Source organism: Macadamia integrifolia, unplaced genomic scaffold (assembly GCF_013358625.1).
Source record: "Macadamia integrifolia cultivar HAES 741 unplaced genomic scaffold, SCU_Mint_v3 scaffold750, whole genome shotgun sequence".
Classification (NCBI taxonomy): Eukaryota; Viridiplantae; Streptophyta; class Magnoliopsida; order Proteales; family Proteaceae; genus Macadamia; species Macadamia integrifolia.
The window spans coordinates 1-14,836 of record NW_024870531.1 but is presented as its reverse complement, the minus strand read 5'-3'; the positions used below and the strand labels follow the sequence as shown (position 1 = coordinate 14,836).

Below are 14,836 nucleotides of genomic sequence, written 5' to 3'. Positions count from 1 at the left end.
TGCCATGGAGTCCTTTACCATCCCATAGCCAAAGATTGAAGCTTAGAGACCAAATGAATGAAAAATCACAAGAAATGAGGACTCTTGTTCCTTTCGCAGGTTTTCAAAGTTGCAGGTATAAATCACGCCAATTCGGACTGATGCAGTCAACTTGATTGATACAGTTCATGGGATGGGGAATTGAGAGCAATCAGAATCAGTTCCACTTGGTACCAATTCAAACCAGCCAATTTCTCCCTCTCCCTCCCCCCCTCCCTTTCCTATCATCAAGACACCGTTTGTAACAATGCTGCATCATGTCTCAGTTGTAACAATACTGAGAAAACTACATAGTAGCAATAGACCACAAGTTAACCCATCATTTCTGACAAATAAATGCTAGCGAAAATTGCATAAAAGAACATTTCCAGCATCATCAAAATTTTACCTGTGCAACAAAACCACCACATACCTACTTCCAAACAACTTTGTGTTATTTGCCAATATCATGTGACCTATAATTGCAAATTACAGTTAGGAATTAATTGAAAATATATGAATTTGATGAGCATCACCATCGGATCTCATCCAACATCCATGGACAAACGAACAGGATGTGTACAGATTTTCATCGAATAATCGAAGATTTTTAGCAATATCAAGTTGGTCGTTAAGCTTTATGCACCTTACACCAAACCTACCATCTGGCTATGGCAAGCTGATGCAAACCCATCAATAGTATGGCCTGTATCGCATTGGCCGCCTGAACCTTGGAACCTTCCTACACAGGAGAAAAGGAAAGGATGGTTAAATTCAAAATAAACCATACAACATGAGTTGGTTATAAAACAGGTGAATTATTTCTTTCATTAATTAAATAATAGAATTAATCTTTAAGCAAATGACATGTCCACTCTCACAGGTGGAAAGGAGAATTGATTGCAGTTGAGACAATATGGATCAATCTCAATCATACTGTGTTACAATTATTCTTCAAGACTTTCTGATCCAACTTCCAGAGCTGCTTACCCATATCCATATGGAGCAAAGACAGGGGCACCAGGCATGAAGGGCCTTCGTCCTCGAAAACCAAGATATGGGTTAGGCCGCCGGCCTCTATACTGTTTCATTCCGGGAACGTTGGTACGCTTGGCAGATACCTGAAAAACAATCAAAAAAATTCCCTCTATATTCAAATAAGCAAAATTACAGGCCAAATTACGTTCACTTAATTTTGACCTTCAACTGTCGTCCATGCAACTCTGACTCGTTTAAGAGAAGAGCATTTTGAATTGCATCTATTTCGACAAATTCAACATAAGCAAATCCCTTCGGCTGACCAAACTTGTCTGTCAAAATTGTGACTCTGTTCACCGTCCCACAAGACTGGAAATGCTGCTGGACTTCCTCAGGAGTACAAGCATAGTCAACCTAGGTTTTTTTAAATGCAATGTAACCAGTTAGGATAAAGAAATGATAGAGAACAAATAGCAGAATGTAAAACAACAAACATAACAAGATAACACAATTGCATGCATTTCCTATTGAGAAAACCACAGAAACAACACCTTAGCATGATTCTCAATGTTACTCGTGAGAAATGATCTACATGGATGCCGACTAACCGGTTTCAATCCATTCTTACAGCTGAAGACTGTAAACCATACCATCTGAAAGCAGACGAAGTATCTCCCCCATCACATTATATTAACACTTCTTTATATGCAAAGTAGCCATCTAACATCCACAACCCAGCCTCAGATTAGAAAAAAGGCTACATCAGGAAAAGGTAGGATGTAGGAAAAGCAGTTTGAGATACATGAAAGCTTGTTTTTTCTTTCTCTGGAAGCCAAGTAGAATCAAACTTCTGGATTACCATCTGTTTTCAAAACGTTATCAAATCTCTTGACCAAGGGGCTAGACTTCAGTGACCAAAATGATAAATTTGCCAAACAATGCATTGTTGATCCCTTCTTGACTGGCATGCATATATATCAACAGATGATACATACTACTGATTTTTTAATTAAAATGTCTGCCAACTAGTCCAAATCTGTAAATGGTACAGTCAAATCAATTCTATTAAACAAAAGACAAAAGGTTTGCACCCCCAGACCTTCACTTTGGAGTGCCAGAATCCAGAGAACCAAGGTTTCCTAGAAATAACTCTTTCATGTCTGCATTATGACCCAGCTACACTATCTCTTCTTTGCTCTTTGAAGGAGTGTATGTAAAGTGAGCTTTAGGACCCCTGAATCCTATTCTCTTGCATCAGGGGAAAGGACTATGCAAACAAAAACAATACCAAAAGACATGGTAACAAAAGAAAAATGATGAAGCTCTGAAATATTAACTAAAGCACATGAAACAGTTGAGAACTGCAACACAGAGAGATAGAGTGAGAGAGAAAGAACAAACCACAAAAAATAAAATAACAAACACATTGAAATGCAATAACAAATCAAAACAGGAAAGTCTTTTGAGCCACATCCAAAAACAATCCCAGTAAAACCCTATCCATATGGCTAATGCATGAGATGCAAGTTCAAGTCCAACTTACCCACTAAAAGCTCATGTTTCACAAACTCTACCAGATAAAGACCTGGTGCTTGGATATATGCAACTGGATGGGTGCCCACTCCATCTCTGGTGAAAGGAACACCAAATCTTATGAGTGGATCTATAACTTGCCTTAGATTAACCACAAACAACTGTTAAAACTCATAGTTTGTGCTGAGCAAACATGCTAGGTAACTTGCATCCATACAATTCTGACACGGTACCACCTATGTGTTTCCTTAAACTCCCTCTTTCCCGAGTGGACACACATCTTGATGTCTGCCATGCAGAAAAGTCATCCATTAAAGCTTATTTATTTAGAAAGTTGAACACCACCAATGTGTTTTAATATGATTTCTTTCAATTTGGGTCTTAGATTTAAATTTTATTAGGTGTAGGCATGGAGGAACGAAATAATATGATCCTAGTAGCGGACGATAATATTTTAGTTAATAGAAGTCTTGTGGGGCCCATCGGTAGCTTGCGGTTCCAGATTCCAAGTTTTTAGGAACTTATAACCTAATTGTGGGACAGCTTTAGGATTTCTATTTCTTTTATTTCAGTGTTGTGAAAAGGTTTACGGATATGTCCAGTCATCTTATTTCAGTTTCCTTAATGGGTTAGGTTGTTTGATCAGCTTAGGAAACCTCCCATACAGTTTGCGATAGAGAGATTGGATCAATCTTTGTTTCTATTTTTAGTTCCAACCTTGAGATTTTATAATGTAGATCTACAGCTAAAGGGAACGATTTGAGGTATGGATTTAAGTAGTTTTTTGAAAGAAATTGTCTCCTCTTCCCCCTACCCCCCACAATCTTCTCTCCATTCTTTTCTCTACTCTTCCCACCCCCCCCCCCCCCCCGGCCCTGAGTTCTCCTTCTTCCCTAACTTTTTTTTTTCTCCCTTCTTTATTCCCCTATCTTCTTCCCATTGCTGACTGCTAAAACAAAGAACCAGCTAGCAAATAGCCATAGGTTTATCCATCAATCTCCACCTTCCTCTGATATTTTAGATCTGAAACCCTCCACCAGTAGATCATTTTCCATCAATTTGATCTGCATCGTCATTATTTGGATTTTCTTTTAAATAATGGCTGGTCCCCATCAGAAGAATTATCTAGATATGCCATGTCAATATTCCATCTGGCCATAAACCCCTATTCACTAAAGACTTCAATGCTAGAAACATTGAGAGAATCTCATTGTACATTGTGATACAAGAATCTTTCGATAATTAATAAAGATCTATTAGCATAGAGAATCAATTAATAGTACAACACCACCTCAAAGGGACACCCTCAAAATCCAAATCAAAAGAAAAGACACAAACAAGACTCGCACCAAAGCACTACAAGATGGCTATCTCATAAGGGTAAGGAATCCACAAGACTAGTCCAGGTCTCAAGCCTCAATGCTTTGGATTCAGTTTGGTGATTTTAAAGACCATCATGGAAAATCGAGTTATTAATTTTATAAGTTATCAGAATTAACATGCCTGTATCTTCCACAATAAATCAATTGAAATTTTAACTTCAATGCCATATAAATCTAAAATATGATACAAGCATGTCTAATTATGCACTAAGAGCTGCTGAGGTCAATGGCAAATTTTAACACCCAAGAAAAGAAAATATCTACTTATACTGCATTACTGCACAAAGAATTGAAACGTGTTTTTTGCTCCAAACTCTTCTTTTCAATCTTGAACCATAACTGTTAAACATTATAGACCTTGTGTGTTTCGCTAAAAAACAATTTTATTTTTCTTTACGAAAATTTTTTTATTAAGATAATATTTGCATTTTAAGATTGACATGCATCAAACTTAAATTCAGCAGAAAAATGAATAGTCACTCACTCACTCAACTAAATTGTGTTAGCAGATAATAACTAGTTCTCGTAAAAAAATCTAATTGACCTAATGCATCATATGTGTAGAATGATAGGGCATAACCCAATGAAATATTTGTATCAGGTACAGGCCAAGAGAGAAGTATGGCATGAAACACAAATATCTAGGTCAATCCATAGAACTTAATAACTAGTCACAAAACAGTATCATAGAAATATATGAGCGCCACAAACAAAAATAATGCAAGGCCCAAAACAAAAAAGAGCAGAGCAAAAGGATTGTAGAACTTACATTACCAACATATATTGAGCGTGCATCCACCTCCTCCTTTTCAGCCTGTGTTGCAGCAGCACTAGAGGGATCTTTATGCATGTTACAAGCCACAAATCATGATATTAAACACATCTATATATTATAGAAAGCATCAAAACCAGAAAATATACAATACAGCCAACAGAACAACACAGTTAAATAAAGTAGGCAGTTCACTCAATTGGGATGATGCATGGTAGTAGAAGTTGCATATTCACAATGAAGTATGCAGTACAGTTGCATATTATACTTACTAACTGTATTTATGAATACCCGATAGCACATATCTTTTGAAGATATGGGAAGGATTCACATATTTATCCCTTGAACAGATATATTTTTTCTTACTTATTCCATCTCATTCCATTTCCCTATTCTATAATTCTATTTATATCTTAACAATATCAACATACATCAGTAATGCCTATAGATATTAATAATTATATATATGCTCTTTTTTTCCAACTTAGATTTCAATAACCCATACATAAACCCCAACATATTCCCTACCCAAATTTAATACGGGGTGTCAAATTATACCACATGTTGGCACACGACAAACCGGTCCATAGTTCCAAGCCGTATCTAGCATACCAGGTAAGTTAACTTGGTCAGAGTTATTAAGTATAATGAGTACCTTTGTGAAGCTAACAAAATAAAAAATAATAACATTTTTTTTTTGGGGGGGTGCAAATAATAAGTGAATTAAGTAATACAGGCTTAAAAAACTGGTAAAAGGTTCAGGCTGGCAGGGAAAATGCCCAGGTTTGCATATTGAGGGCAGCCACTTTGCACAAAAAATTCCAAACGTTCATCTCCCTTTAATTTTGGTAGAAAAACTCACACCTCAATGTTAGAAAATAAGTACCCAATGTTGAGAGTTACAAGACACACTGTTGAGATGTATTCCTGGATTGCAGAAGACAAACTGTTGAAGCAGTCCTGCACTGATGTTGAAGGCAACAAACCAAAACAGGTTGAGTCGTATCAGAAGAAGATACTCTCCTTAAGGTCTGAAGCGGCCCCTACAGAGGTACAATTGGAGTGATTTGCGTTTTACCTCTAAGATAAAACAACCACTGATCATAGTCTGACTGTACATACACGTTGATCCTTTGGAGGAGACAAGCTAGCTAGGCTCACTAAGTATGGTTTGATGCATTGGGACAAAACAGAGGAACATAACAGAGCAGAAAAAACCACATTACAGAGAATAATTTCTCAGAACACAGTAACACAGAGAGAAAGAGAATCGTATCAATCCACTATTCAGTGGCAATACCCTGTATATACATACGTATGGGTGTTACATGTACACGTACAAAGGTGTCTGTCCACGTATGGATACACAAATATGTACGTTATGAATGGTCTCCTTTCACATATGGGTGAGTATATACACATATATAGATATTTGAATTTAATATTCAAAACTCAAAAGGTGCAAAAAGATAAGTACCTCTTGATAGCCCTCCCTAACCCCAACATCGTCCTCTGCCACCGTCGGCTCGATGCGCACGTGTTTCAAAAGCACATAAGAAACCCCCACACACGAGAAATGGGAGAGTTCCTGATGCAGATTCTTCACCAAACTAGGCTTGTTTTATTAGGACTAAGCCTAGGGTTGTGTTGTATATGTGTTGGGCCTACAATCCATGTGGTTTGGAGTGTATTGGGCCACTTTTTTGGGTCTAAAGGAGGGGCTCTAAGATTGAGTACGGGATTACTAATTAGTTTCCTATTTTCATTAGTTCCCTTTTCAGTTGGGTTTTGATGGGGTTAGTTAGTTTCTAATTTCAATACTTATTATTTCCTAGTTTCTATTTCCAGTTTTAGTAACTAAAGGACTTTCTATTTTGTAAGTTTCTATTTTCAGTTCTAGTAACTAGGTGAGTTTCTAATTTTTAGTTTCCTATTTCAGTTTTTGGAAACTAAAGTTAGTTTCTATTTTATATAACCCCCATTATTACTATAAATAAAGGAGAGCTCTCATTAGTAGAGCCACGATTTTAGTTTTGAAGAACATATGCTGCAGCTGCCACTAATCTCTGTTGGGGCTATTCCTTTTGTTTGATCAAGAAGGAAGGGTCTGATGTCTGATCTAGGTGACTCCTTACAGCGTGAAGTTCAAGAGATTTCTACAATTTCTTTTTTCTTATTTCTTAAGTGTGTTGCAAGCATTATTACTATTCCACAGTCCAAGTATTTAGACATTTAATTCTGCCCATAAATTCTTAATTTTCAAAATCGGTTTCTGTGGTTTGAAGCACTTCTGGTTTGGGTTATAATTTGGATCGAACCATTCACTCTTTGGAAGCTTCCTTCGATCCAAGTATGAGGTCATTCTGACCTAGGTTATTGAAATGTGAGTACTCTAATCCTATGTTAAATTCTAGATTTTAGAAACCCAATTTTCTACCTATCGACCTCTCATTGATCTGAGGAATCAGCCACTTGATGGGGCTCAACTTTTGGTCAATTGTTAGACCAGATTAGAGGAGGATTCGAACCTGATTTGAAGATCATCAGACCAGAGATTTGGCTATTCTGACGCTTTTCTTAATTCTGGTCAATTGTCTTAATCTGCCCAGATTCCAGATTTGTTTTGGCTGATCTGTTTCAGTGACCTTTTGTTGACTGATAATAAGTTATTATTATATGTTTGATGCTGGTTAGTCCTATTTGTTAACATAATTCTATTCTCAGAAATTCCAGAATTTTGTGTTGATTATTTTTGAACTGTTGTCTACTGTGGATGAATATTGGTTGTTCTTTGGTTTAAATATCTAGTAGTTTGGGTCTAGTTTGACTTGTCAAATCTAGTCCTACATTAAGTGGCATCAGAACAGCCGATCCTCGGCCCAACCCACGTGCAGAAGGGGCGACCTGGTGCCAGAGTGAGAGCAGCTAGGAATACCACTCAATGTAGGACTAGATTTGACAAGTCAAGCTAGACCCAAACAGAATGATTTTGACTAAAAAAAAAAGGCTTCATGCTGCTGCAGCTGGGTTTTCTCCATGGTTGTACCTTGTGTTTGATCAAGGGTTAGGCATTGGTGTGTGATCCGATCGACACTCTGCGGCAAGAAGTCCGGGTGGGTCTCATTATTATCTGGGTCTTCTTATTGGATTCTCTTCTCCAGCAATTCAGGTAAGTGGTCTAACTTCTCTGTAGAATTCTGGGTTGGTTTTCTCTGTTTTTCCTCCCTATCGACTTCACTGTTGTTGGAGATCTAACCACCTGGTCACTCCGGACATTGATGCAGATTAATTACCAAAATAGGCTTGTTTTATTAGGAATAAGCCTAGGGTTGGGTTCCATACATGTTAGACCTTTGATCCCATGTGTTTTGAGTGTAATAGACCACTTTTATGAGTCCAAAAGGGGACTCTAAGATTGAGTACGGGATTACTAGTAAGTTTCCTTTTTCCATTAGTTTCATTTGTAGTTGGGTTTGATTTAAGTTATATTTGTTTCCTTGGGAGTCAAGTTGTTAATTGAGTCAAGTCATTAGTAGTTAGTTTCCTTTTTCAACTAATTTCTAATTTCAGTTTTTAGTAACTATTGTATTAGGAGAATATTTGGGTTCCTTTTTGAGGAACCTTCTATTTTATAATTCCCTCCCCCATTAACATTATAAATAAAGAAGAGGCTCCTAAAAGCCTAGAATGATTTTGATAAAAAAATTAATGGTTGTACCTATTGTCTTCTTTATGAAGAGTTGTCTTGTGTTTGATCAAGGCTGAAGGAATTGGTGTTTGATCTAATTAACGCTTTGCAGCGTGAAGTTCAAGAGGTCTCTTCAACTATTCTTTCTTTCTTTTCATAGTTAATTGCAAGGTTCTTCAAAACAGGTAAGGGATCTGAACTGCTTTTGATTTCTGGTTCTTCAAATCTCAAGTTTCTCTCCTGCTGCCCCTATACTTTTCTGAAGATCCAGCCATCCGATGGCTCTCTGTTTTTGATCGAGTGTTAAGATCATATAGAAGGAATTTCTCCCTATTCTGGCTGATCCTAATTTCTGCCCAGATTTGCGAATCGATTTCTGTTGGGTGTTGCTAATTGGTTGCTGATACTATTCCTTATTGATTTGACTTCATTAGTTGATGATTTCAGTCCTATATTCCCTACTGTTTATTCAGTTACAGAATTTCTGAAACTGAGATCGATTGACCTGATTAGTACTGCCATATTGAAGTCGATAGCTTGCTAGACTATCTTATATTATTTTGATTTTCTGTTATATTGTTGGGTTGGTTATGGTTGTTCTTAGATTAAAAGATCCTGAAGCTGAGACTTGGTTAGACCCCTATCCTAGTCTACATTACATATTCTAATCGAAAGTTGACCAAATCCAGAGGGGAGATCGACCCAATTTTGGGGTCATTCTGGCCACTGAACCTTACTGAAGTGACCACTCACTCAGTTCTGGCCGATTGTCAAATCTGCCCATACGTGAGTTCTGATTTCTGTTCTGTGTTGTTGTGAATTTCTGGACTGTTAGCATTTGTGGATCTAAACCTAATGGAGGTCTTATATTGTTATTAAATTTCTGGTTTTTAGACTATTGCTGATTTATTTCGATTATGTGTTACTGTTCACTGAAATCAATAGTAATTCTGGATTGTGTTTAAAGTCTGATCTACTACATATTTGAGACTGGTTTTTTGGTTGTTCTCTAGTCTAAAAGTTCCTGCAATTTTGGGTCTGATTTGATTATCAAATCCAGTCCTACATTAAGTGGTATCAGAGGTGAGGGAGACCATATCAACCCACATCAATATTCCCATAGGAAACTGATGTGGGATCAACCCCGATAAGTTGACATGGGATCGTAATATACCACTACGCTTCCGAACCCGACGTCCACGGCGGCCCACTCCGGATCAAGTAGCCCTTTCTGCTCCAGGGTTTCTGCCTGGCGACAGGTAGCCATTTCCTAGCGGCTCTCACTCTGGCACCAGATCACCCCTTCCGCCCTTGGGTTGGGCCGAGGATCGGCTGCTTTGATACCACTTAACGTAGGACTAGATTTTACAAGTCAAACTAGACCCAAACTGCAAGATTTTTAAACCAAAGAACAACCAATATTCATCCACAGTAGACAGCAGTTCAGAAATAATCAACACGGAATTCTGGAATTTCTGAGAACAGAATTATGCTAACAAATAGGATTAATCAGCATCAAACATATAATAATAACTTATTATCAGTCAACAAAAGGTCACTGAAACAAATCAGCCAAAACAAATCTGAAATCTGGGCAGATTATTACAATAGGCCAGAATTGGAAAAAGTGTCAGATCAACCAAATCTCTGGTCTGATGATCATCAAATCAGGTTCAAATCCTCCTCTAATTTGGTCTAACAATCGACCAAAAGCTGAGCCCATCAAGTGGCTGATTCCTCAGATCAATGAGAGGTCGATAGGTAGAAAACTAGGTTTTTAAAAACCAGAATTTAACATAGGATCAGATTACTCATATTTCAATAACCTAGGTCAAAATGACCTCATACTTGGATCGAAGGAAACCTCCAAAGAGTGAATGGTTCGATCCAAATTATAACCCAAACCAGAAACCAGAAACCAGAAGTGCTTCAAACCACAGAAACCGAATATGAAAATTAAGAATTTCTAAGAAGAATTAAATGTCTAAATACCTGGACTGTGGAACAGTAATAATGCTTGTAAAACACTTGAGAAATAAGAGAAAAGAAAATGTAGAACCCTCTTGGACTTCATGCCGCAAGGAGTCACTTGGATCAAACACCAAGCCCTTCCTCATTGATCAAACACAAGGAATAGCCCCAACAAAGACCAGCGGCAGCAACAGCATATTTTCTTCAAAACTAAAATCGTGGCTCTACTAATGAGAGTTCTCCTTTATTTATAATAATGATGGGGGTTACATAAAATAGAAACTAACTTTAGTTTCCAAAAACTGAAGGAAACTAAAAATTAGAAAATTCACCTAGTTACTAAAACTGAAAATAGAAACTTACAAAATAAAAAGTCCTTTAGTTACTAAAACTGGAAATAGAAACTAAGAAATAAGAAGTACTGAAATTAGAAACTAACCCCATCAAAATCCAACTAAAAAGGAAAATAATGAAAATAGGAAACTAACTAGCAATCTCGTACTCAATCTTAGAGCCCCTCTTTTAGACCCAAAAAAGTGGCCCAATACACTCCAAACCACATGGACTGAAGGCCCAACACATATACAACCCAACCCTAGGCTTATTCCTAATAAAACAAGTCTAGTTTGGTGAAGAATCTACATCAACTCTCCCCATCTTGAAAAAATCCGTCCTCGAATTTTGTAGTGATAAGGTGGGAACAACAAGTGAATAGCAGCCGTAACCATTCCCAAGCAGAATTCAGGTTGCTTGTAGACTTTTGGAAGGTAGTCTTCAAAGCATGGAGCTTTCTCTTCAAAGAATCATAATGGCATAACAAACTCTATATGCTCAACCTCTGAATCAATACCAACTGTGAATGTCGTGTGCATAGGGTTGTCAATATTGGTAACCTTCTCATCAAGGGTTGGAACAAACTCTTCCTTCTCATCATGAATCTCAAAGATTTGTTGTGGAGTTCTCTCAATCACTACCTCATCTTCCACGGCTTTATTCTTAGCTACTATGTTCTCTTTAATGTAAAATCCTTCAGTGGAGTCTTATTCCATGGTTTTAGCCACCAAGACATTACTAATCACATGAATTCCATAAGTGCCATCATCATTAGTATCTCCCTGGTCATAGTCATACCTACCATCGCCATCATCGTCTTCTAAGGGGTATGGATAAAGAGCTGACTCATCTTCCCCATTGGGTTCTTCAATTTCAGCCACTGCATTAACCCTCTGCTTATGTGGGCAAGACTTAGCAAAATGTCCTACCTCTTGGCAATTAAAACATTATACCTTGTTGTTGCCTGACATAGGTGTCTTTCCTTTGTAATCATCCCGTGGAGTAAATGTGGCTTTTAGGGGTGCTGAACTATTAGGTTTAGTGGTTGGAAAATTCTTCGTGACCTCTCCATCTTGAAAACCAAACCTTCTACCTGACTGTGCTATAAACTCCTTTTCTCGTAGGGCCTTGTCAAAGCAATCCCTCACGGAGAATACATCAATAACACCAATTCCCTTGTTGATTTCAGCTCGCAATCTCAGTCGAAATCGTGATAATAGTTGCCTTTCATTCTCCCTTATTCCTGTGCGAGAGTAAAGTGCATCAAACTTGTTCATGTACTCTGCAACAGTCATAGTCCCTTCACGAAGAGAGTTCAGCTAGTCTTGTATGCGAGCTCTGAAGTTGCGTGGCAAGTATTTGTCAAAGAGCTCAAGTTTCATCTCCTCCCAACTAGTAGGTTCTCTACCACGGTCTTCCAACTCTAGCTCATAGGTTCCCTATCAATCACAAGCAACCTCAACTAGCTTTGCACGAGCTAGTTTCATCTTTCGTTCCCCAGGCAAGTCATAATAATCATCCAAAGCTACTACCCAATCATAGAACAATTGGGAGTCATGTCTACCATCAAGGATTAAAGTATCGGTATCGGTCGTTATATCGGTCGGCCAAAATTAAGATACATATCGGAGTGTATCGTATCGTATCGGAGATACGCTAAGATACGCTAAAGATACATACATAAATGGATAGAAAACATTTTTTTATATACTTTTGCATAAAAAATTAGTTAAAAAAAGTTATATATAACATGTATTATGCATAAACAGTAAATTGAGAGTATCGCACTAAGAATCCAAGGTTTGTACTTGTCCCATAAATGTAAAATCCTTGTTTCCAACCTTGATTTCTACTTTAGTTTGAGAGAAATATGGCTAACAACAACTTTGGAACAAAAACCCCTCAAAAAATCGTGTTTTCTGAAAAATTACCCATCTTGGCCATTATATGACCGTAGCGCACTGTATCAGTACATACCGATACGTACCGATACTCACCGATATGTACCGACCGATACATACCAATACATACCGAAACGTACATTTTACCTCTATTTTATATTTTCCATGGAGTCCTATCGGTGCATATCGTATCGTATCGATGTGTATCAGTGGTGTATTTATGCATATCAGTATGTATCGTAGGATATATATTGAAACGAAAGGATTTAAAAAATTTCATGTATCGTATCGGTGTGTATCGTATCAGTCAGCTAAATTTAAGATACGTATCGGAGGGTATCATATCGGTATCGGAGATACTTTAAACCATGTCTACCATCAAACTCCTTCAGATCGAATTTGACTTTCTGTGAATCTCCAGAGTACCTCTGATATGTGGGACGTTCAGTCTCAAAGTAACCCCTTACGTGTTCTTCAAAAGTAGGTTGCACTACAGGAATCTTCTGTGATGCTCTCAGATTAGGGTTTGCTCTCCTGTTAGCCAACTGAGCGGCTACATTCAATAGGGCTTTCACTTCGGGTGTTGTATATGAATCAGCGGTAGGCTGTTGTGGTGGGGTCTCTACAGTCAACAACCTTGTATTCAGTTTAGCCTTCAATTCAGTCCGCAAAGCTTGTTGTTCAGCCTTCATCTCAGTCCCCATATTCTATAACATCACCATAAGAGAAGCTAGGGTGAGGGTGTTGCTCTCGGACATACTCTGATACCACTTAATGTAGGACTAGATTTGACAAGTCAAACCAGACCCAAACTGCAGGATTTTTAAACTAAAGAACAACCAATATTCATCCACACTAGACAGCAGTTCAGAAATAATCAACACAGAATTCTAGAATTTCTGATAACAGAATTGTGCTAACAAATATGACTAACTAGCATCAAACATATAATAATAACTTATTATCAGTCAACAAAAGGTCACTGAAATAGATCAGCCAAGATAACAGAATTGTGCTAACAAATATGACTAACTAGCATCAAACATATAATAATAACTTATTATCAGTCAACAAAAGGTCACTGAAACAAATCAGCCAAAACAAATCTGGAATCTTGACAGATTAATACAATTGGTCAAAATTGGGAAAAGTGTCAGATCAGCCAAATCTCTGGTCTGATGATCTTCAAATCAAGTTCGAATCCTCCTCTAATCTGGTCTAACAATCGACCAAAAGTTGAGCCCCATGTGGCTGATTCCTCAAATCAATGAGAGGTCGATAGGTAGAAACCTGGGTTTCTAAAAACCAGAATTTAACATAGGATCAGATTACTCATATTTCAATAACCAAGGTTAGAATGACCTCATACTTGGATCGAAGGAAGCCTCCAAGGAGTGAATGGTTCGACCCAAATTATAGCCCAAAACAGAAACCAGAAGTACTTCAAACCATAGAAACCGATTGTGAAAATTAAGAATTTCTGGGCAGAATTAAATGTCTAAATACCTGGACTGTGGAACAATAATAATGCTTGTAAAACACTTGAGAAATAAGAGAGAACAAAAAATTGTAAAACCCTCCTGGACTTCACGCAGCAAGGAGTCATCTGGATCAAACACCAAGCCCTTCTTCCTTGATCAAACACAAAGAACAACCCCAACAGAGACCAGCGGCAGCAGCAGCATATTTTCTTCAAAACTAAAATCGTGGCTCTACTAATGAGAGCTCTCCTTTATTTATAATAATGATTGGGATTACATAAAATAGAAACTAACTTTAGTTTCCAAAAACTGAAATAGGAAACTACAAATTAGAAACTCACCTAGTTACTAAAACTGAAAATAGAAACTTACAAAATAGAAAGTCCTTTAGTTACTAAAACTAGAAATAGAAACTAGGAAATAAAAAGTACTGAAATTAGAAACTAACTAACCCCATCAAAACCCAACTAAAAAGGAAACTAATGAAAATAGGAAACTAACTAGTAATCCCATACTCAATCTTAGAGTCCCTCTTTTAGACCCAAAAAAGTGGTCCAATACACTCCAAACCACATGGACTGAAGGCCCAACACATATACAACCCAACCCTAGGCTTATTCCTAATAAAACAAGCCTAGTTTGGTGAAGAATCTGCATCAGTTCCTCTCCAAAGGCTTGCACCTTTAAGTAAAAAGACTATATATATATATATATATATACTCCTCTCAAATCAATGTGAGACTAAACATATTGGCTTTTTAGCACAAGACTTTGGCTTT

At 37.5% G+C, this 14,836-nt stretch overlaps 1 protein-coding gene across 1 annotated transcript; it reads right to left on the bottom strand.

The window, feature by feature from the left end:
* Positions 1 to 361: 361 nt before the first annotated feature.
* Positions 362 to 4,785, bottom strand: LOC122069882 (polyadenylate-binding protein 2-like). The gene is made up of 4 exons (XM_042633968.1): positions 4,681 to 4,785; positions 1,219 to 1,410; positions 1,009 to 1,139; positions 362 to 760 (listed from the first exon to the last, which is right to left on the bottom strand). Exons 1-4 carry the CDS (start codon positions 4,759 to 4,761, stop codon positions 712 to 714), a joined length of 453 nt encoding a protein of 150 aa, XP_042489902.1. The 5' UTR covers positions 4,762 to 4,785; the 3' UTR covers positions 362 to 711.
* Between the last annotated feature and the right edge of the window lie 10,051 nt (positions 4,786 to 14,836).